This window comes from Netta rufina, assembly GCF_964035555.1.
Source record: "Netta rufina genome assembly, chromosome: 4".
NCBI lineage: Eukaryota > Metazoa > Chordata > Aves > Anseriformes > Anatidae > Netta > Netta rufina.
In genome coordinates, this window is record NC_140127.1 from 625,554 (window position 1) to 643,643 (window position 18,090).

Below are 18,090 nucleotides of genomic sequence, written 5' to 3' on the forward strand. Positions count from 1 at the left end.
ACAATCTTTCCTTTACCATGCTTAGCATAAGATTAAGAACACCTGATTTATCCAATTTTAATGAAATGTTTGGTTCACTGCTTTCTAAATACATAAAATTGAAAAATGGGAATTATAAAAACACAAGTCAGAAAGTGTGACTTCCTGATGCTTCTCAAAAAAATCTTCCTAATGAATCACAGACATATGACTTGCCTTAACGTGTGTGTGTGTGTGTGTTCTCTCTCCTAAACTGTTCATCCAACTTAACACCTCTACCACAAATACTACATCAGGTACATGTAAGAACTTCTATTAGATGTACATTTACTTCTGCTCATTAATAGCAAGCACAAAGAAACCATTGTTATTTAAAAGATTTGTTTAAGAATAGTTGTTTTTTTTTTAATACTGAAGAATTATTGTTTAAACAGCATTAACTTATTTCTAGTTTCAATGTTCTTTATCAAAAAAAAGAAGAAACTTGAGCAGTTTTCATTTCCTGATTTTTATGCTGTAATTGTAGTGTATTACCAATCTTGGCAATAGTTTTTTCAGTTGTGTTCAAGTCTTCTAAACTCTCAAAGTTAACAAGGCCATTTGATTTTGTTAATATGAAGGCTATATTAGGTGGCAGGCATTTTTTCAGAGGGAGGACACTTTAAAGACTCCAGGAGTGCTTTTACATACTTAAATGCATATATAAGAACAGTAAAATAAATAATCCCGCGTTTTAGAGCCATTTGTGAAAAATGGACACGTGTCATTAATATCTTGTAGTTGTATCTTTTATTTATTTGAAGTGTATGAGAATCACAACAGTTTCACTCAGTCTGTGTCAGATACAGATAATAAAAAAGGGACAAACATCAAATGGTGAGTTCTCTGCATTAACACTGTCAATCAGCCTCTTTTACACTAGCATTTCATTTTGAACTTGTCTACTTTCCCCAGTTTAAAACAAGAACACTTCAATATTTCAATAGGCTGTGCAAGCAGATTTTTAACTACCTTATTATTAACATTGCAGGAGACACATGATGAAGTGATTCCCATGTGCTATTTTGAAAAATCTACCTCCTACTGTTACTTTCAGTGCATCTTTCACACCTTAATGTATTTACTGCAGTAGAACACACAGTTAAAGGAAATTACTGTGGAATAGAAAACTAAAAAACATCTAGAACAACAAAAAACATGAACATGCTTGGTACACATTAATGGCTTGTAGAATGACTCAAGCCATTTCAGCAAGAAAAATTACCAATAATCTTGCTGCTGAGCTTCTGTTCTGTACAATATACAGAATAGTAAGTTTGCAGGATAACAACCTCATCTGCTGTTGCTCAGTATTTAAGGCATGTTGTCAGTTTACTCAAGTACTCATTAGCCAGTATCATGAGGACTTCTCTGCGTAGCTTCACATACCTCAAAATCACAGAGCAGATCCTGGAAGGCAATAGAATTTGGAATAATGGAGGTCTCATGCCCACTGTCAACAGTTCCCACCAAGGAAAAGGTGAGATGAAGTATGTGACTGTTCAGAAGGGATCGTTTCTTCTTTAACAGCATCGCCAGCAACTTGAACAAATAAACAGATAAGGAACTATTACCCTATTAAAATGCAAGCACGTAATCTACGCATAATGAAGCATGGGTGGAATGGCTGCATCTCTTTTGAGAAGGCCCATAAATTACCTCTGATGCTTGAAATTTTTGGTGAAAAAGCTTGAAAATGGCATTACAGTTGATTAGAACAAGAGCGTACCCAGGATCCCCTCCAGGTCATGATAAAGTTTCTGTTCTAAACTGCAGATGGTATCTAGGCCCTGATAGTTAGGCACATGCACCTATCAGCTCTCTGGTAGTTACCCACAGCTTAAGGCAGCATGTGATACAGGCTCACATGTGTGTTCCTGGAAAGCAAGACACATGCGGATACGGCAGTCTTCAATAGACCAGTCTGCACCTCTGGAGCACCATAAATACAAATGAGAGGTACTCTGTCACTGAAGAAAAGTATCCATCACTAGATAGATCTGAATAACCCCAACTTTCTGTCCCATTAAGCGACACACTAGAAAAACAAAACAGAACAAAACTCAGATCCTTGCTACTTGTCAAAAAAGCCAAGGGCATGAGCTAAATGCTGGCTTGCTCTGCTCAACTTCACCATCCACTTCAAAACAACAAGTAAAAAACATACAATTTTCCATGACTCTTCCCCAGACTGTGCTATTTGCTGAGGTCAACAGAAGCAGAATATAAGTTTTGTGATGATCCACAGATCATTTACCATGCAAGAAACATTGTCTAGATTTTTTTGTTCAAAGTCAAGGTCCACAACAGGCTAAACAGAATATTAGGTTTCAACATAACTATATGTAGCCATTAGCATTACAAAGTTTGTAAATATGCTGCCTAAACCACACGACAAATTTTCACTTTCAATAAAGTCATCTTCATGAGAAACAAAGTTCACTGGTCATGAGAACACCTTTTTCAAGTCAGTTGAATAACTCTTTTGCATAACTGAATGTACTTTCTTCACCCCAATGGAGATTTAACAGGTGTTAAGTTGGCAAGTGAACACCACCACTAATTATGAAGTCTGTGCAATCTCCTCAGAATAACAATTCTAGGAGTCTGCTTGTTTGGTTTCCTTGATATGTCCAAATCCTTCTCTCTTGCTGGTAGACCACTGAGACAGAAGCTCCAAAGGCTTGGAGCTGCGGGCTCACATTAACAGGGTAGTACCATTAAGTTGTGCTCTTCCTTGCTATTAATGAAGAGTCAGATTCAGCAGAGCAGCTCAATAGACACAGATACATAGAAAAACTTTCCACCCTGTTCCTTGAACGCTATCCTAAATAACTCATCTATGTTCTGAGCCGAGACCTCAACAAACTTAAGAGCAGAAACTCAGGTTACCATGACACATTCCAATGGAACTTGAGAGCACAGACAATGAAATTCAATTAGCCTGGTCTGTTTAAAGACATTTCTTACATACCTGATAACCTCTGATTCTTTCCATTTCTTTGCTGGCTAGTGGATTGCTTTTTACCACGCAGACTAATGCCTTCACAGCTGCATACAATCCTTCTACATCTGAAGCCATGGCTACAAGTCCTAAAATAGCAGCAGCTCCACCAATGTACTGCAGTATAGTGGCAACAGGCTTGGGGACAAATGTTCTTACTCCTGAGCACAGGCAGTGGAAATATATTAATTAAAATCAAGTCTTATTCTGGTATAAATTAATTGGGAGTTCAAGCAAATACTTTGCAGTCTACCCCGCTTAATTTATTAAAACAATATCACTGTATCATGACACCTCAGAAGGAGAGGTGATGGAAATTTTACATTGGAAAATAATTTATGAACTAAAATCAATTAAGTGCATTTCCACAACAGTACTTACATAAACAGAAACAAGCATCCCATATCAGTAAAAAGAAAAAAGATGAACAGTATGTCAATAAAATATAAAAATGTAAAATCAATTTAACAATGTACCAGAAGAATCACATTGATCATTTACATGATTCATCTTCTGGTACTAAGTTCTTATTGACAAGTACTTAATGATGTTTAAACCTAATAATTCTCAGATACTCAACTCACCCAAATATCCTATCAAAGCTGCACCAATGGAGCGTGCAGGTCCATTCAAGTGCCCTGCTGAGTTATGTACCAGCTTCACAGGTGTGGCATTTTCATGAGAAGAAATTGCCAGCTTTAAGGAATAAGAAAAAAAAAAAAAAAAAGGAGGATGAAGGAAAGATTTTTTTCCTGTATGAGCCTGAACTCAACCTATTTTCTTCCTGTGATAGAGTGAGTAACACAAAATAGAATTAAACTATGCTGTAGTCATTAGTACATTCTCTACAGTGAAATCCGGACTCTCCAAAGTTTAAGGATGATTAATCTAATTAAAAAAAAAATCCAGATGGTTCCTTACTTAAACAAAAAATATAAACCAACACAGAGATTTCCAAAACTGAATCACAGTCGGAAGACTAAGCTATCAGTTTTGTTCATCTGCAACTGCAGTTCAGTAAGTATTGTTCAACTATATCATCTTAGTACCTGCTATCTACATTAAAAAGACGTAACACCTCCAAAAGAAGGCAAGCTACATCACTACTAGTAATTTGAAGAACAAGAATACATCTACAATCTCACCACTCCGCCCCCCACTTCTTTTTAAAGATTTAAGTCATTGTAGGCAACTCTGACAAGTACATCACTTTTCCTAGTTTCTGTGAGTAAACTGACTTGAAAAGTCATACACCAACCAACTCATTTTCCAACGTACCTGTTTAGCAATGGCTTTACTATCCAACTTGTTGTAAACTTTCCTTATTTTTGCAACTGTAAATGAAGAAACCGAGAGAGCATAGAGACCAAAAGAGACCTTCTCTTCAGGTACTAAAGATACTGGAGATGGGTTGTTTCCCTCACATTTGGAATCTTTGCCTTAAAGACAGAATAAAAACTCATTTTAAACAAGGAACTTATTTTCAGTTTTAACAGTAAAATTTGGAAGTTACATTTCAGAACATGCACAGAAGAGAGCTTTTATAGACATCTGAGATTTGATACTGCTTTTGTGTATTTGTTCACCACAGGCAAAACTAACATGATGGCGTTCAAGTCTGCTGATGGCATACATGTCTACGATTAAAGTTAAAAGACAACATAAAAAAACCTTCTCCTTTCAATAAGTTCTTCTATACTAACACATAATGGCAACTGGCAGCTTGTGGCTTGGCCAAGAAGTAAAAGACACAACTCTTCCTCATCTGAATTTTTGGCAACATTACTCCTATTCTAGATTAGTGTCCAGCCTAAGGGCTGTTTACTTTGCCATTCTTCAGGTGGAAGTGAAAGGGACTACTCAATAAACATGATATTATTTGGTCCATTTGCGTGTGACAACAGGCTTTATACAATGATTTGCTAAGCAAACTGCATATAGAAAATGGTACAAGAGATACAAGAGTGAATAAAGATCAAAAGGATCAGGCATTGCAGAGAGGTATAACCCTATCTTTTTTTTTCTTTTTAAATCTACTGCTCCCAGACCAAAGGCTTCTTGTGAGGCACTGCAAATACTACAAGCGACGGTGGTGTACAATACTTAGTGCATATGACATAGCACCAGAAAGCTTCACAGAGATTTGCTTGCTTCTACATCATCATTCCAAGTCAAAAGGTGTCTCCAACACCAGTGAAATATATTAATAAAATTGAAAAAGTGTGAAGTTTCCTCATCTAACACCGAAATAAGTGACAAAAATGGGGGTCTACACAATTTTTCAATACTTATCACATCTCTGTTAAGTCTCACTTGAGTGAATTCCAGATGTCTCAGTTTCCTAAAAAATGAAATCCTAATAAAATCTTCTGTTCACAGGGATGCCCTGAGAACACTGCCGCATTTCAGCAAACAAATGAAGTAATCTATTCTCCTGAACTAACTGCTCTTTGAAGGCTCTTTACAAGGCCTGAAGAGTATTGGCTTTTTAACTTCTTAGTTTAAAGACACAAATTCTCAGAAGATGGCAATCTTGCTTACTGAAATAGGGGAGAGAACTTTTGAAACAAGTACAGCACAGGCAACTAGGAAGTCAGATATAATTTCCTTGGAAAGTGGACAGGGAGCAGAATGTGGCTCTCAATCCACGATGAAATGGTTGGTGACCTGCTACAGCACTTGAATGTATGCATGTCGATGGGGCCGGATAGGATCCACCTGAGGGTACTGCGAGAACCGGGGGAAGAGTTGGCCAAGCCACTCTCCATCATTTATCAACAGTCCTGGCTATCGGGGGAGGTCCCAGTCGACTGGCGGCTAGCAAACGAGATGCCCATCTACAAGAAGGGCCAGAGGGTATACACAGGAAACTATAGGCCTGTCAGTTTGATATCAGTGCCAGGGAAGCTCATGGAGCAGATTATCTTGAGTGTCATCACGCAGCACTTGCAGGGCAACCAGGCAATCAGGCCCAGTCAGCATGGGTTTATGAAAGGCAGGTCCTGTTTGATGAACCTGATCTCCTTCTATGACAGAGTGACGCACTTAGTGGATGTGGGAAAGGCTGTGGATGTGGTCTACCTTGACTTCAGTAAGGCTTTTGACACCGTTTTGCACAACATTCTCCTAAAGAAATTAGCTGCTTGTTGCTTGGACTGCCGTACGCTTCGTTGGGTTAGAAACTGGCTGGGTAGCCGGGCCCAAAGAGTCGTGGTGAATGGAGTCAAATCCAGTTGGAGGCCGGTCACTAGTGGCGTTCCCCAGGGCTCAGTACTGGGGCCAGTTCTTTTTAATATCTTTATTGATGATCTGGATGAGGACATCGAGTGCACCCTCAGTAAGTTTGCAGATGACACCAAGTTAGGTGCGTGTGTCGATCTGCTCGAGGGTAGGAAGGCTCTGCAGGAGGATCTGGATAGGCTGCACCGATGGGCTGAGGTCAGCTGTATGAAGTTCAACAAGGCCAAGTGCCGGGTCCTGCACCTGGGGCACAACAACCCCAAGCAGAGCTACAGGCTGGGAGATGAGTGGTTGGAGAGCTGCCTGGCAGAGAAGGACCTGGGAATATTGGTTGATAGTCGGCTGAATATGAGCCAGCAGTGTGCTCAGGTGGCCACGAAGGCGAAGAGCATCCTGGCTTGTATCAGAAGCAGTGTGGCCAGCAGGTCTAGGAAAGCAATTGTCCACCTGTACTCAGCTCTGGTGAGGCCGCACCTCGAGTACTGTGTTCAGTTTTGGGCCCCTCGCTACAGGAAGGACGTGGAGGTGTTTGAGCGAGTCCAGAGAAGGGCAACGAAGCTGGTGAGGGGCCTGGAGAACAAGTCTTACGAGGAGCGGCTGAGGGAGCTGGGCTTGTTCAGCCTGGAGAAGAGGAGGCTCAGGGGTGACCTTATTGCTCTCTACAGGTACCTTAAAGGAGGCTCCTTTGGTGTGTTCTCCCACGTGCCCAGTGATAGGAACAAGAGGGAATGGGCTAAAGTTGTGCTACAGAAGATTTAGGTTGGATATTAGGAAGAACTTCTTTACCGAGAGGGTTGTTAGGCATTGGAACAGGCTGCCCAGGGAAGCGGTTCAGTCACCATTCCTGGAGGTCTTTAAAAGACGTTTAGATGTAGAGCTTAGTGATGTGGTTTGCTAATTACAACTTGCACAGATCCAATGTGCATTCTGGGAGAAATAGTAAACGACTAGCAGGTAAATAAACCCAGACTTACTTGGTAGGTTTGACTATCTGTCAAAAAAGCCAGCGCAAACACAAATCTGCACACAACTTAATGCCATTCCCACACTTTCTGATTCAGGATATGCAAGGAGAACCATCTACTTGTCCTGAATACTTTGGTCTTTCGCTGCCTCAACACTATCTATACTTGCAATTTTTTTCCATCACCACTCTGAGGAAAACATTCACCATTAATGCTACAACTGTGTGTTCTCTTGACATACTTTGTTTCTTAGCACTCTGCACTTCCTTCCTTGAGTTGGGGATGGTTTCTCACTGGAAGAGCTAGAAAGCATGAAGGTGCTCAAAGGAAAACACAACCCAAAAACAAGACAACTTGATATGTTCCCCTTTTCTGTGTCTCCATTAAAGGTCTAGTGATATCTACATAAAGCAATGAATGTATACTGATATTGGTGAGGAGAAAAATGTCAACTGCACAGAAAGACAGGGAACACTACAGAACAGGAAAATCTTGATTGTGACAACTCATCTTAGCAGAGTCATTCAAGAATCTACTGCCCCAGTTGCACATTTCCATACCTTTTTGCATTACAATACCTTAAGTTTCAAATAAGAATACTTACAAATTGTAATGAAATCAACCAGAATTTTTCCAAATACATGATTTAAGATTATCTGCTGCACTATAATCCCTCCTGTTTCTTTTTCCCCTCATCCCTCAGTTGACTGATCTAGGCCCTACAAACAATTTATTTCAAGACAGCTGTGTTTAAAGCACAGAACAACTGGCAGATGTGTAAATAAGCATGAGTGCTATAATAAAAACTGACAAGTTCAAATGCCTTTCCAATTTCACTTTTTTACAGATAAATACAATATACAGCATGAATAATAACAGTGTTTAAGTTTTCTAACTAGTTTAAAACCCAGGTGAGGAATACCAGCACTTCTATCATACCTCAGTATCAGAACCACCAGAAAAGTATGTTACAATGGTAATTTGGATTTATATCATCCCCTTCAACAACAGCTAATCTTCTTCACATGAACAGCTTTGCCTCTCTGCTATTGCGTATTCTTTTTTCTCACTTCTTCTGTCAATATGCATGCAAAAGACTTAACTAAGTTGGATCAAGTTACATGTTACCATTGTACTTACACGGTACGTATACTGCTTGAAAGCTTCCAACATAATTTGGTCCCAGCTCATAAATGGTGCTAACACCTGGGGCAGGCAAAACATCCTCCAGGAAATGTGTAGGGCCCAAACGCCACACCAACGAAGAGAGCTGGCGCTGTGCAGGTGGTGTGCCAATATAGGCATAGACAGTGCTGACTACAGGAGGATTAGCAGAACCAGAGCCACTAGGACTACTATGAATATAGTGAAGCTGTAAGGGATAAAAATTCAGAAAATCTTAGTGAAGTCACTGAGAGTGCCGGGGTACCATCAAAAGCAAGCAGATAGATTAGAAATTCAGGCAAGCAATTTGCAAACCAGGGACATACAAATGATTGGTATGTAATGCATAGTAGCCTCACACCATATGGTAAAAGTTAGTGAAGAGCATTATCCAGAAGGTAAATGCAAAGATCAGAAGTGGCTTTCAAACATGAAGGTGTATATAGAAATACCAGACGAGAATGTGCGAGTTCTATGCTTAAAAACACTGAACAATAAGGCTGCCTCATTCTTCTAAAACCATGGTCCTTTCTGACTGTCACTGTTGTGTTTTTTTTTGTTGTTGTTTGTTTTTTTAAATCAATACTGCTACCTCAAAACCTGGTGTCCTTTCCCCCTCCTTCTTCAGCTTGTGAAAATATGCCTCAGACTATTAATTAATGCTGTTTTGTTCTCAAGTGGATACCCAATGAATTCATATCGGTAAGATTGTCAGACAACACTTAGACAAATGTATGGATAAAATGTACGTATGGATAAGATGCTGGCATATATATACATAATGGTAGCAAGAATTGTATGGGCATTTTCTATCTACCATGTTAGAATTCTATTACCAGCTATTGAATGTAGTCACATAGAGCCAGATATAATTAGTATATTATAGCAAGTAGCCTAACATTTAATATAATGCTCTATTAAGCAATTAATATAATGCTATATTGAGGTATACAAAAAAGCAAAATTTGCACGGCAAAGTATCATTCTATGTATAGCAGCACGCTAAACTACCTAATTTGCACCCCATCACAGGATTAGCTTACTCCCTCCATAGTGGCCAGGTGCCAAAAACTCTTGTAGTTATCAGTTACAGGTCATGAATACAGAGCAACTGGTGGAGAGGACCAGTGCTATTCCATGATTTGTGGATGTGGCCTCCTAGTTTGTTCCAGCTAATAATGAAATACTGACCTGTACAACTGTATTTCATCCACAGTCAACTAGTAACAACATTAAACATCTCAGTGGCAATCAATTGACAAGGGCATGCTATCTCTGGGGTTGCAAGACGGTTGGGAAAGGAACAACAAGGAGAAATTTTAAAATGTCTCTTACTTTGTAATCTCCCCCTCATTTGAAAGCTATGTATCTACCAGGTGGTCCTGGAATGTGTCCTTTTTAGCTTTTTGTTGTTGTTCTAACCTAGTCGTCAGCATAGCCATGCCATACTTGCTTCACATGCAATGCACCATGCCTGCTTCCCCTGAGCACTGCACTGCTCATTCAGTACCGTGTTCATTATGTTCCCCTGTTAACACGACTATGGCTGGGTCAAAGCTGTGTAGTGAGCAAAGATTTCTTTTTGCAAGGCTCCTCTTGTTTTGCACACAAATATATATGCTCAGAGACGAGATCACTCCAACAAGTAAAAATGATCATGTCAGGATTTATTTTACCTTAACAGTGTTAACAAGCTGTCCATCAAGGTAGAGCGCAGCTGTGCTGTTCTTTAGCATGCCTTTACTCATGACCAGAAGTAGGTGATGCCACTGGCCTTCTGCAATGAGCTCACCGCAGCGAAAACGGGCACAACAAGGAAGAATTTCGTAAAATGATGATTCTTCACTGAAGTCATCAACTAAAGGGAAAGTACTACTTAGTGAGCAACAGCAGAAATGTCATTAGCCTGTTTTAAGGTTTTTATATCATCAGACTTAATTCAAAAAAATCTACAGTGACATGTTAAAGCCAAAATTTCAGAAAGTACATACATAACAAAGTCACAAAAAAACAATTAAAATCATATGAATTGATACAATTGACAAGATAGGAATAATCTCTTAAATATTGCCTTTAAAATTTCAAATAGAAGAACTAATTTTTGAAAAACCATTCAGAGCACCTTATCACAGTTCAACAGGCTGAACTTCTGCAAATACTTGCATATAAGCTGACACGTATAGTTTTGCTGGTATCAACAGCATGGTTTTTACTGGTTCCGTTGGTTTTGTTTGTTTTTTTTTCCTCCTATATTTTATCCAATAAAATTCTCAGGATACTTTTATACTTTTGACAATTATATTTTACTTCTCCCCTTCTACCTTCCAATTGAAATTCTACATGTAATTCCTTTACTTATGCTTTTACTAACTGTCTAATGCTACCACATTTAAGTCACAAAAAGATGTTTTAGAGAAAAAATTTACAGAAGTAGTTTGCGGGAAATAACATGCCACTCTAAACCTTCAAAGTTATTTTTCACCTAACTCACACTGTAGAGAGAAAGATACCCATACTTCTTGTACTACCTCTTCACATATTTCCCTGCTCCACCATGGCTTCCTCCATGTGTTCCTCTAAAAGGACTGCAGAGGAACCTGTGCTCTGGACCCTGGAGCATCCTCCTGCTCCAACTTTAATGTCTGCAGTTTCTCACCATTACTTTTTCCTTACCCCTCAACTCCATGCAGTCTTTTGCCTTTTTTTTTTTTAAAAGTGCTTTCTGGGAGGTGCCATCAGCCTGGCTAATTTGATCAGCTGTCCTGCAGTGGGGACACCATGGAGGCAGCTGTGACCATACATGGCTGGCATGGGGCAGCCTTGGCCTCTTCCCACAGAGGCCACCCCCTGGACTTTGCTTAACAGTCCCATCAGTGGTGCCTGGGCCATAGCACAGCTGACCTGAGGCGAGCAGCTCCTGCTGTGGGGCAAGGTGATGTGCATCCACCGCTCCGTCAGCTCAATCACCTACCTGTGCACCAACAGCAGGACAGGTCAGAGAGATATGCCTGCCTTTCGGCCAGAGGAACCCATTCCCAGTGTCCCAGCAGGGACTGCACATCCCACATTACTGACCACCCATCACTAATTATTCACCTACCTATACTCTTCACTATTTCCCATGTCTTTCTTCACTAATTGCTGCGGAACTATCTTCTTCTGAATATTTCAACACACTTCAGTTTTCCATACACAATTTTAAAATTTCTCTAAAACACATCCTTAGATTTCACACCAGAAGACACGATTAATTTGCAGCACTCAGGTGTGTTATTTTCTCCATTACAAACCAGAATCACCCACACTCTACTCAAAAGCAAAAAAAAAGACAAAGCTTGAAATTTCTACACTAGGGAACACTTCAACAGAAACAAAACAAAACAAAACAAAAAACAGAAAGCAGGATCTTCAGATCTCTCTTTACTCTTTCATGTTGAAGGAAAAGAATCCACTAATCCTCTTACTTCAGTAATGGAACATACCGTGAGGACACTTGTTTCTTTATAAATAGCACAAGGAAAATGATAAGAGCAGAGTACTTAGAACTTTCAGATACAAAGATAATCTTTCCTCAATTTGTTTTTCTTCAGCCAAACACCTTCAAGTGTGATTGTTGTTCGCAAAAAGAATCCTTAAAAATGCTCTCTTTATTCTCACAACAGACTGTCAGCACTTTTGATCCCACATGCTGGCGGGCCTGTTATCTCAGTTCTTCAGGTACTGACAATCTCAGGACTTGACAGTATATCACCAACTACTAGTAACCGTGACAGGGCAGCAGCCCACCACAACATAGTACCCCTTTCAATTAAAAAGGAGTCTCTGTAGTCAGAGGCCTTCAGATCTTCTATGACAAAGGCCCTTCAAACCCAATCTCCTTTCAAGTGTTAGGCGTATGGGCTTACAAACTAAAAGCATACAGTTTACTGTTCCAATGCAGGCTAAAGCAATTAATATTAATGTAAAACTATTTAATTCTTTCTTTTAAGAATTCATTTTTTTTCTGAGAAAGAAAAGCTATCTTGCTAATGTATAGTTTTAGTTATTCCCTTGTAAAATGGGTCTTCAGCTCAAGTTTAAGGTTTTGAGCAATGACTTGGAGCTTCTGCTTAGAAGAGAAGGAGAAATAATGTCCATGTCCATTGATCATGACAGGAATATTCTATAACAGCCTGCATAGGTTTTTGGACAAATTACAGTTGTCAAGAAAAATATTTATTATTAACTATTACTCAAAAGGAAAGAACAGATGAAGTGTATTGGTCTGGTAAAGAGTTAAGCCTAAAACTCACAGGCGGCTTCTCCTCTCCCCTCAGCTCCTCCACAGTCATGACCCGTCAAAACTGACCATTTGGTTTGGGAGCTCTGAAGAAGTACAAGGCAGGACAAAGGAGATGGCTGAACCTGAAGCCCCTGATCACACTTGATAGCTCTCACTAGCAAATTCAGTGGCCTCAACAGCTTTGCTTTGCTCTTCATAGCACTTCACTTAATTTCAGTCCATCTCAGATGACAATTGAACCTACCAAATCTTTCTGCAAACTGATCACAGCATTAAAACTTAAAGCAAATGACCGATTGCCTTCAAATAGCGGGCCAGCGAAGCTAGTCAAGCTGCAAGTACTATCACACACAATTTCTACACACTAGACTTCCATTTAGTCTAGAAATCAAACAATCCTAATATTGTCAGGATTAACAGATGACACAATACAACTCTTACCATAATTCTGAAGTAATTCTTCTTTAGTTGAAACAATTAGTGATCGGTCTTTTGCTGAGAGGACAATGGCAAGGCACACATAATGCTGCTCTGAGGAATTTGCACGCCGCACTACAGTAAGAAGTCTGACAGGATGGTTATTAGGAGGCGTACTAAAATGTTCAATGCAAAACCAAGTTGAGTAGCTTAAACCAGATGGTGGTGGGAAAAATCGTTCACCTGAGAACAAAAAGAAAAACTCATTATTTAGTTGGAGAAGCACTACTAAGGACACCTACATGTTCCTAATCCTTTTGTCCACAACAGTTCAGTCCCTCAGTTGATACCAGTTACAACTTCTCAAGTTTTTTGCTTTGTGGAATTCAGTGTTACTTCTTTCTTTTTCTGACTGAAGCCTGGACAAAAAAAATCATATCAACCTCACTCAGAGGGGTTTCACAGAATCACGGAATTGTCTATGTTGGAAGAGACCTCAAGATCATCGAGTCCAACCTATGACTTAACACTAACAAGTCCTCCACTAAACCATATCACTAAGTTCTACATCTAAAGGTCTTTTAAAGACATCCAGGAATGGTGACTGAACCACTTCCCTGGGCAGCCCATCCCAACCCTCTCAGTAAAGAAGTTCTTCCTAATATCCAACCTAAACCTTCCCAGTGCAACTTCAGCCCATTCCCCCTCGTCCTATCTCCAGGCACGTGAAGAATAGACCAACCCCCACCTCGCTACAGCCTCCTTTAAGGTACCTGTAGAGAGCAATAAGGTCACCCCTGAGCCTCCTCTTCTCCAGGTTGAACAACCCCAGCTCCCTCAGCCGCTCCTCATAAGACTTGTTCTCCAGACCCCTCACCAGCTTCGTTGCCCTTCTCTGGACTCGCTCAAACACCTCCACGTCCTTCCTGTAGCGAGGGGCCCAAAACTGAACACAGTACTCGAGGTGCGGCCTCACCAGAGCTGAGTACAGGGGGACAATTGCTTTCCTAGACCTGCTGGCCACACTGCTTCTGATACAAGCCAGGATGCTCTTCGCCTTCCTGGCCACCTGAGCACACTGCTGGCTCATATTCAGCCGACTATCAACCAATATTCCCAGGTCCTTCTCTGCCAGGCAGCTCTCCAACCACTCATCTCCCAGCCTGTAGCTCTGCTTGGGGTTGTTGTGCCCCAGGTGCAGGACCCGGCACTTGGCCTTGTTGAACTTCATACAGCTGACCTCAGCCCATCGGTGCAGCCTATCCAGATCCTCCTGCAGAGCCTTCCTACCCTCGAGCAGATCGACACACGCACCTAACTTGGTGTCATCTGCAAACTTACTGAGGGTGCACTCGATCCCCTCACCCAGATCATCAATAAAGATATTAAAAAGAACTGGCCCCAGTACTGAGCCCTGGGGAACGCCACTAGTGACCGGCCTCCAACTGGATTTGACTCCATTCACCACAACTCTTTGGGCCCGGCTACCCAGCCAGTTTCTAACCCAACGAAGCGTACGGCAGTCCAAGCAACAAGCAGCTAATTTCTTTAGGAGAATGTTGTGCAAAACGGTGTCAAAAGCCTTACTGAAGTCAAGGTAGACCACATCCACAGCCTTTCCCACATCCACCCAGCGCGTCACTTTGTCATAGAAGGAGATCAGGTTCATCAAACAGGACCTGCCTTTCATAAACCCATGCTGACTGGGCCTGATTGCCTGGTTGCCCTGCAAGTGCTGCGTGATGACACTCAAGATAATCTGCTCCATGAGCTTCCCTGGCACTGATATCAAACTGACAGGCCTATAGTTTCCTGTGTATACCCTCTGGCCCTTCTTGTAGATGGGCATCTCGTTTGCTAGCCGCCAGTCGACTGGGACCTCCCCCGATAGCCAGGACTGCTGATAAATGATGGAGAGTGGCTTGGCCAACTCTTCCCCCGGTTCTCGCAGTACCCTCAGGTGGATCCTATCCAGCCCCATCGACGTGCATACATTCAAGTGCTGTAGCAGGTCACCAACCATTTCCTCATGGATAGTGAGGGCTGCATCCTGCTCCCCATCCCTTTCCACCAGCTCAGGGTACTGGGTATCCAGAGAACAACTGGTTTTGTGCTAAAGACTGAGGCAAAGGCATTAAGCACCTCTGACTTTTCCTCATCTCTTGTCGATATGTTTCCCCCCGCATCCAGTAAAGGATGGAGATTCTCCTTAGTCCTCTGCTTTGCGTTGATGTATTTGTAAAAAACATTTTTTGTTGTCTTTAATGGCAGTAGCCAGATTGAGCTCCAGATGAGCTTTGGCTTTTCTAATTTTGTCCTTGCACTGCCTCACAACATCCTATCGTCCTCCTGAGTGGCCCACCCTCTTTTCCAAAGATTGTAAACCCTCTTTTTTCTCCTAAGCTCAAGCCACAATTCTCTGTTCAGCCAGGCTGGTCTTCTTCCATGCCAGCTTGTCTTTGGGCACGTGGGGACAGACCGCTCCTAAGCCTTTAAGATTTCCTTCTTGAAGAGTGCTTCCTGGACTCCTCTGCCCTTCAGAACTGCCTCCCAAGGGACTCTGCCAACCAGTGTCCTGAACAGCTCAAAGTCAGCCCTCTGGAAGTCCAATACAGCGATTTTACTGGTCCCCTTCCTGGCTTCGCCAAGAATACTCTATCATTTCATGGTCACTCTGCCCAAGACAGTTTCCAACCACCACATCCTCCACCAGTCCTTCTCTGTTTGTGAAGAGAAGGTCTAGCGGGGCACCTCCCTTGGTAGGCTCACTAACCAGCTGTGTCAGGAAGCTATCTTCCACGTTCTCCAGAAACCTCCTAGACTGCTTTCTCTGGGCTGTGTTGTGCTTCCAGGATATGTCTGGGAAGTCCCCCATGAGAACAAGCGCTGATGATTTCACAACTTCTGTCAGCTGCCTGTAGAACTCCTCATCTGTCTCCTCATCCTGGTTCGGCAGTCTATAACAGACCCCCGCCAGGATGCTTGCCTTGTTAGCCTTCCCGCCGATCCTAACCCAAAGGGACTTGACCTTATCATTCCCAGCCTCAAGTTCCACAACATCAAAAATCTCTCTGATATATAGAGAGCCACACCACCACCCCTTCCACACTGCCTGTCCCTTCTGAAGAGCCTATAGCCAGATATTGCAGCACTCCAGTCATGACAATGGTCCCACCACATCTCCATGATGGCAACCAAATCGTAGCCTGCCTGCGGCATGATGGCTTCCAGCTCCTCCTGTTTGTTACCCACGCTGCGTGCATTACAGAATCACAGATTAGTGTAGATGCGCTTCAGTTGGGGCACTGCCTTCTCCCTTGGCCTTGCCATTGTTCCACCTGGCACAGCTCTAACAAGCCTTGTTTCAGCCCCATCCCCCTTCTTACCTAGTTTAAAGGCCTCTCAATGAGCCCCACCAGCTCCTGGCCTAGGATCCGTTTTCCCCTTAGAGATAGGGACCTGTCTGTAGCCATCAGGCCAGGTGCCAAGTAAAGCGCCCCATTGTCAAAAAACAAACAAACAAACAAAAATTCTGTGTTGGCACCAGCCTCTGAGCCAAGTGTTTATCAGGTGGGCTTTCCATGTCCTCTCTGTACCCCTCCCTGCCACCACGGGGATGGACAAAAACACCACCTGTACTCCCGCTCCATCCACTAACCACCCCAGTCCCCTAAAGTCCAGTTTGATAGCCTTCAGGCTTCTTTCTTCAATGTCATTGCTGCCAGCCTGGACTATCAAAAGGGGATAATAGAGGGGTGAACCAGGTTGGGAAGCTTTCTGGCAATGTCCCTGACCCTGGCCCCAGGGAGGCAGCAGACCTCCCTACGGGTAGGGTCAGGCCGACAAATAAGGCCCTCTTCCCCTGAGAAGGGAGTCACCCACAACAATCACCCTTCTTTCTGTCCTGGTGGAGGCAGTCCTGAAGCATGGAGTCAACTTCCTTGCCCTAGGCATCCTCCAGGGTACACCTTCTATCTCATCCTCAGCTACCAGTCTCTCAAGCTCCAGGGCCTCAAACCTGTTGTGTAAGGGCACCTGGAAAGGTGGGGCTGGTGTGGGGGGTATCACCTGTGATGACGATCACGGACCTGTCTCCATTTCTCCTCAACTCCCAGGTCCCCTCCCTCTGCCCGACGGTGACAGGGCAGGGGGTCCACCCCCATTTGGGGTGTCTCACCCCGGTACCTGCAGGCCCTGCAGGGAGTTGCTCCACCAGTCTATCTCCCACTCACACTCCCTGATATCCCTCAACCTCTCAATCTCGTCCTTGAGTTCTGCCACCAGGCAGACCAGGTCGTCCACCTGCTTGCACCTCACGCACACAGTCTCTCTGCCTCCCACAGATGGCAGCAACAGGCTCAGGCACTCCCTGCATCCAGAGACCTGAACTGCTGCATTTTTTGAGCGGGCAGTCAGTCTGGGTGTGTACAGACTTCCTAGAGAGAGCACTGTGCCTGGTGGAGACCATTGCAGCTTAGCTAGCGGTAGACCATTTGGTTCTTATGGGCCGGGGGGGGGGGGGGGGAAACGCTCTGCCCTTCCTGCTCGTCCTGCCTGTGCGAACTGCCACGCCCCACCCTGTCTGCCTGCCCTGATCTCCACACGCGCCCTGGGGGCAGCTTTTGAACGGCCAGGGAGGGGGCACTGCTGGCTGTGCCTACGCCTCGTTCACCTCCCTCGCAAGGGCTGCCGGGTCCTGGCGGCTCCCTCAAGTGGGCTCGATGCCGGAAAAATTAGCCCTGTCTGTCTGATCCCCCGCTCCGCTGCAGAACGCATCTGCCCCGGAGCCAATCGCCTCGGCAAGCGGCAGAAGTTTCTTTCAAAATGAAGTACATCAAGAATTGTATACTATTCCCACCTACTCTAAAGACAAAAATCAAGTCTAAAGCTGCACTTGCTCAGAACACCCAAGTTTCAGTTTCCTAGACCAAAAAAAAGGGGGGAAATAGGTCAGACCCTAAGAGAGGGTTAGTATCATGATGAGATAGGTGTGTCTCAGT

General features: G+C 43.0%; 1 protein-coding gene across 6 annotated transcripts in view; it reads right to left on the minus strand.

Moving 5' to 3' along the window:
- Nucleotides 1-18,090, minus strand: part of WDFY3 (WD repeat and FYVE domain containing 3) — a 190,932-nt gene that overhangs the window by 55,870 nt on the left and 116,972 nt on the right. For all 6 annotated transcript variants that reach the window (XM_084286230.1, XM_084286228.1, XM_084286227.1 and 3 more), the window contains 7 exons: nucleotides 13,115-13,333; nucleotides 10,068-10,249; nucleotides 8,368-8,599; nucleotides 4,301-4,461; nucleotides 3,607-3,718; nucleotides 2,993-3,183; nucleotides 1,408-1,560 (listed from right to left, as the gene is read on the minus strand). In XM_084286230.1, coding sequence (XP_084142356.1) covers nucleotides 1,408-1,560; nucleotides 2,993-3,183; nucleotides 3,607-3,718; nucleotides 4,301-4,461; nucleotides 8,368-8,599; nucleotides 10,068-10,249; nucleotides 13,115-13,333 — 1,250 coding nt within the window. The remainder of the gene's footprint in view (nucleotides 1-1,407; nucleotides 1,561-2,992; nucleotides 3,184-3,606; nucleotides 3,719-4,300; nucleotides 4,462-8,367; nucleotides 8,600-10,067; nucleotides 10,250-13,114; nucleotides 13,334-18,090) is intronic.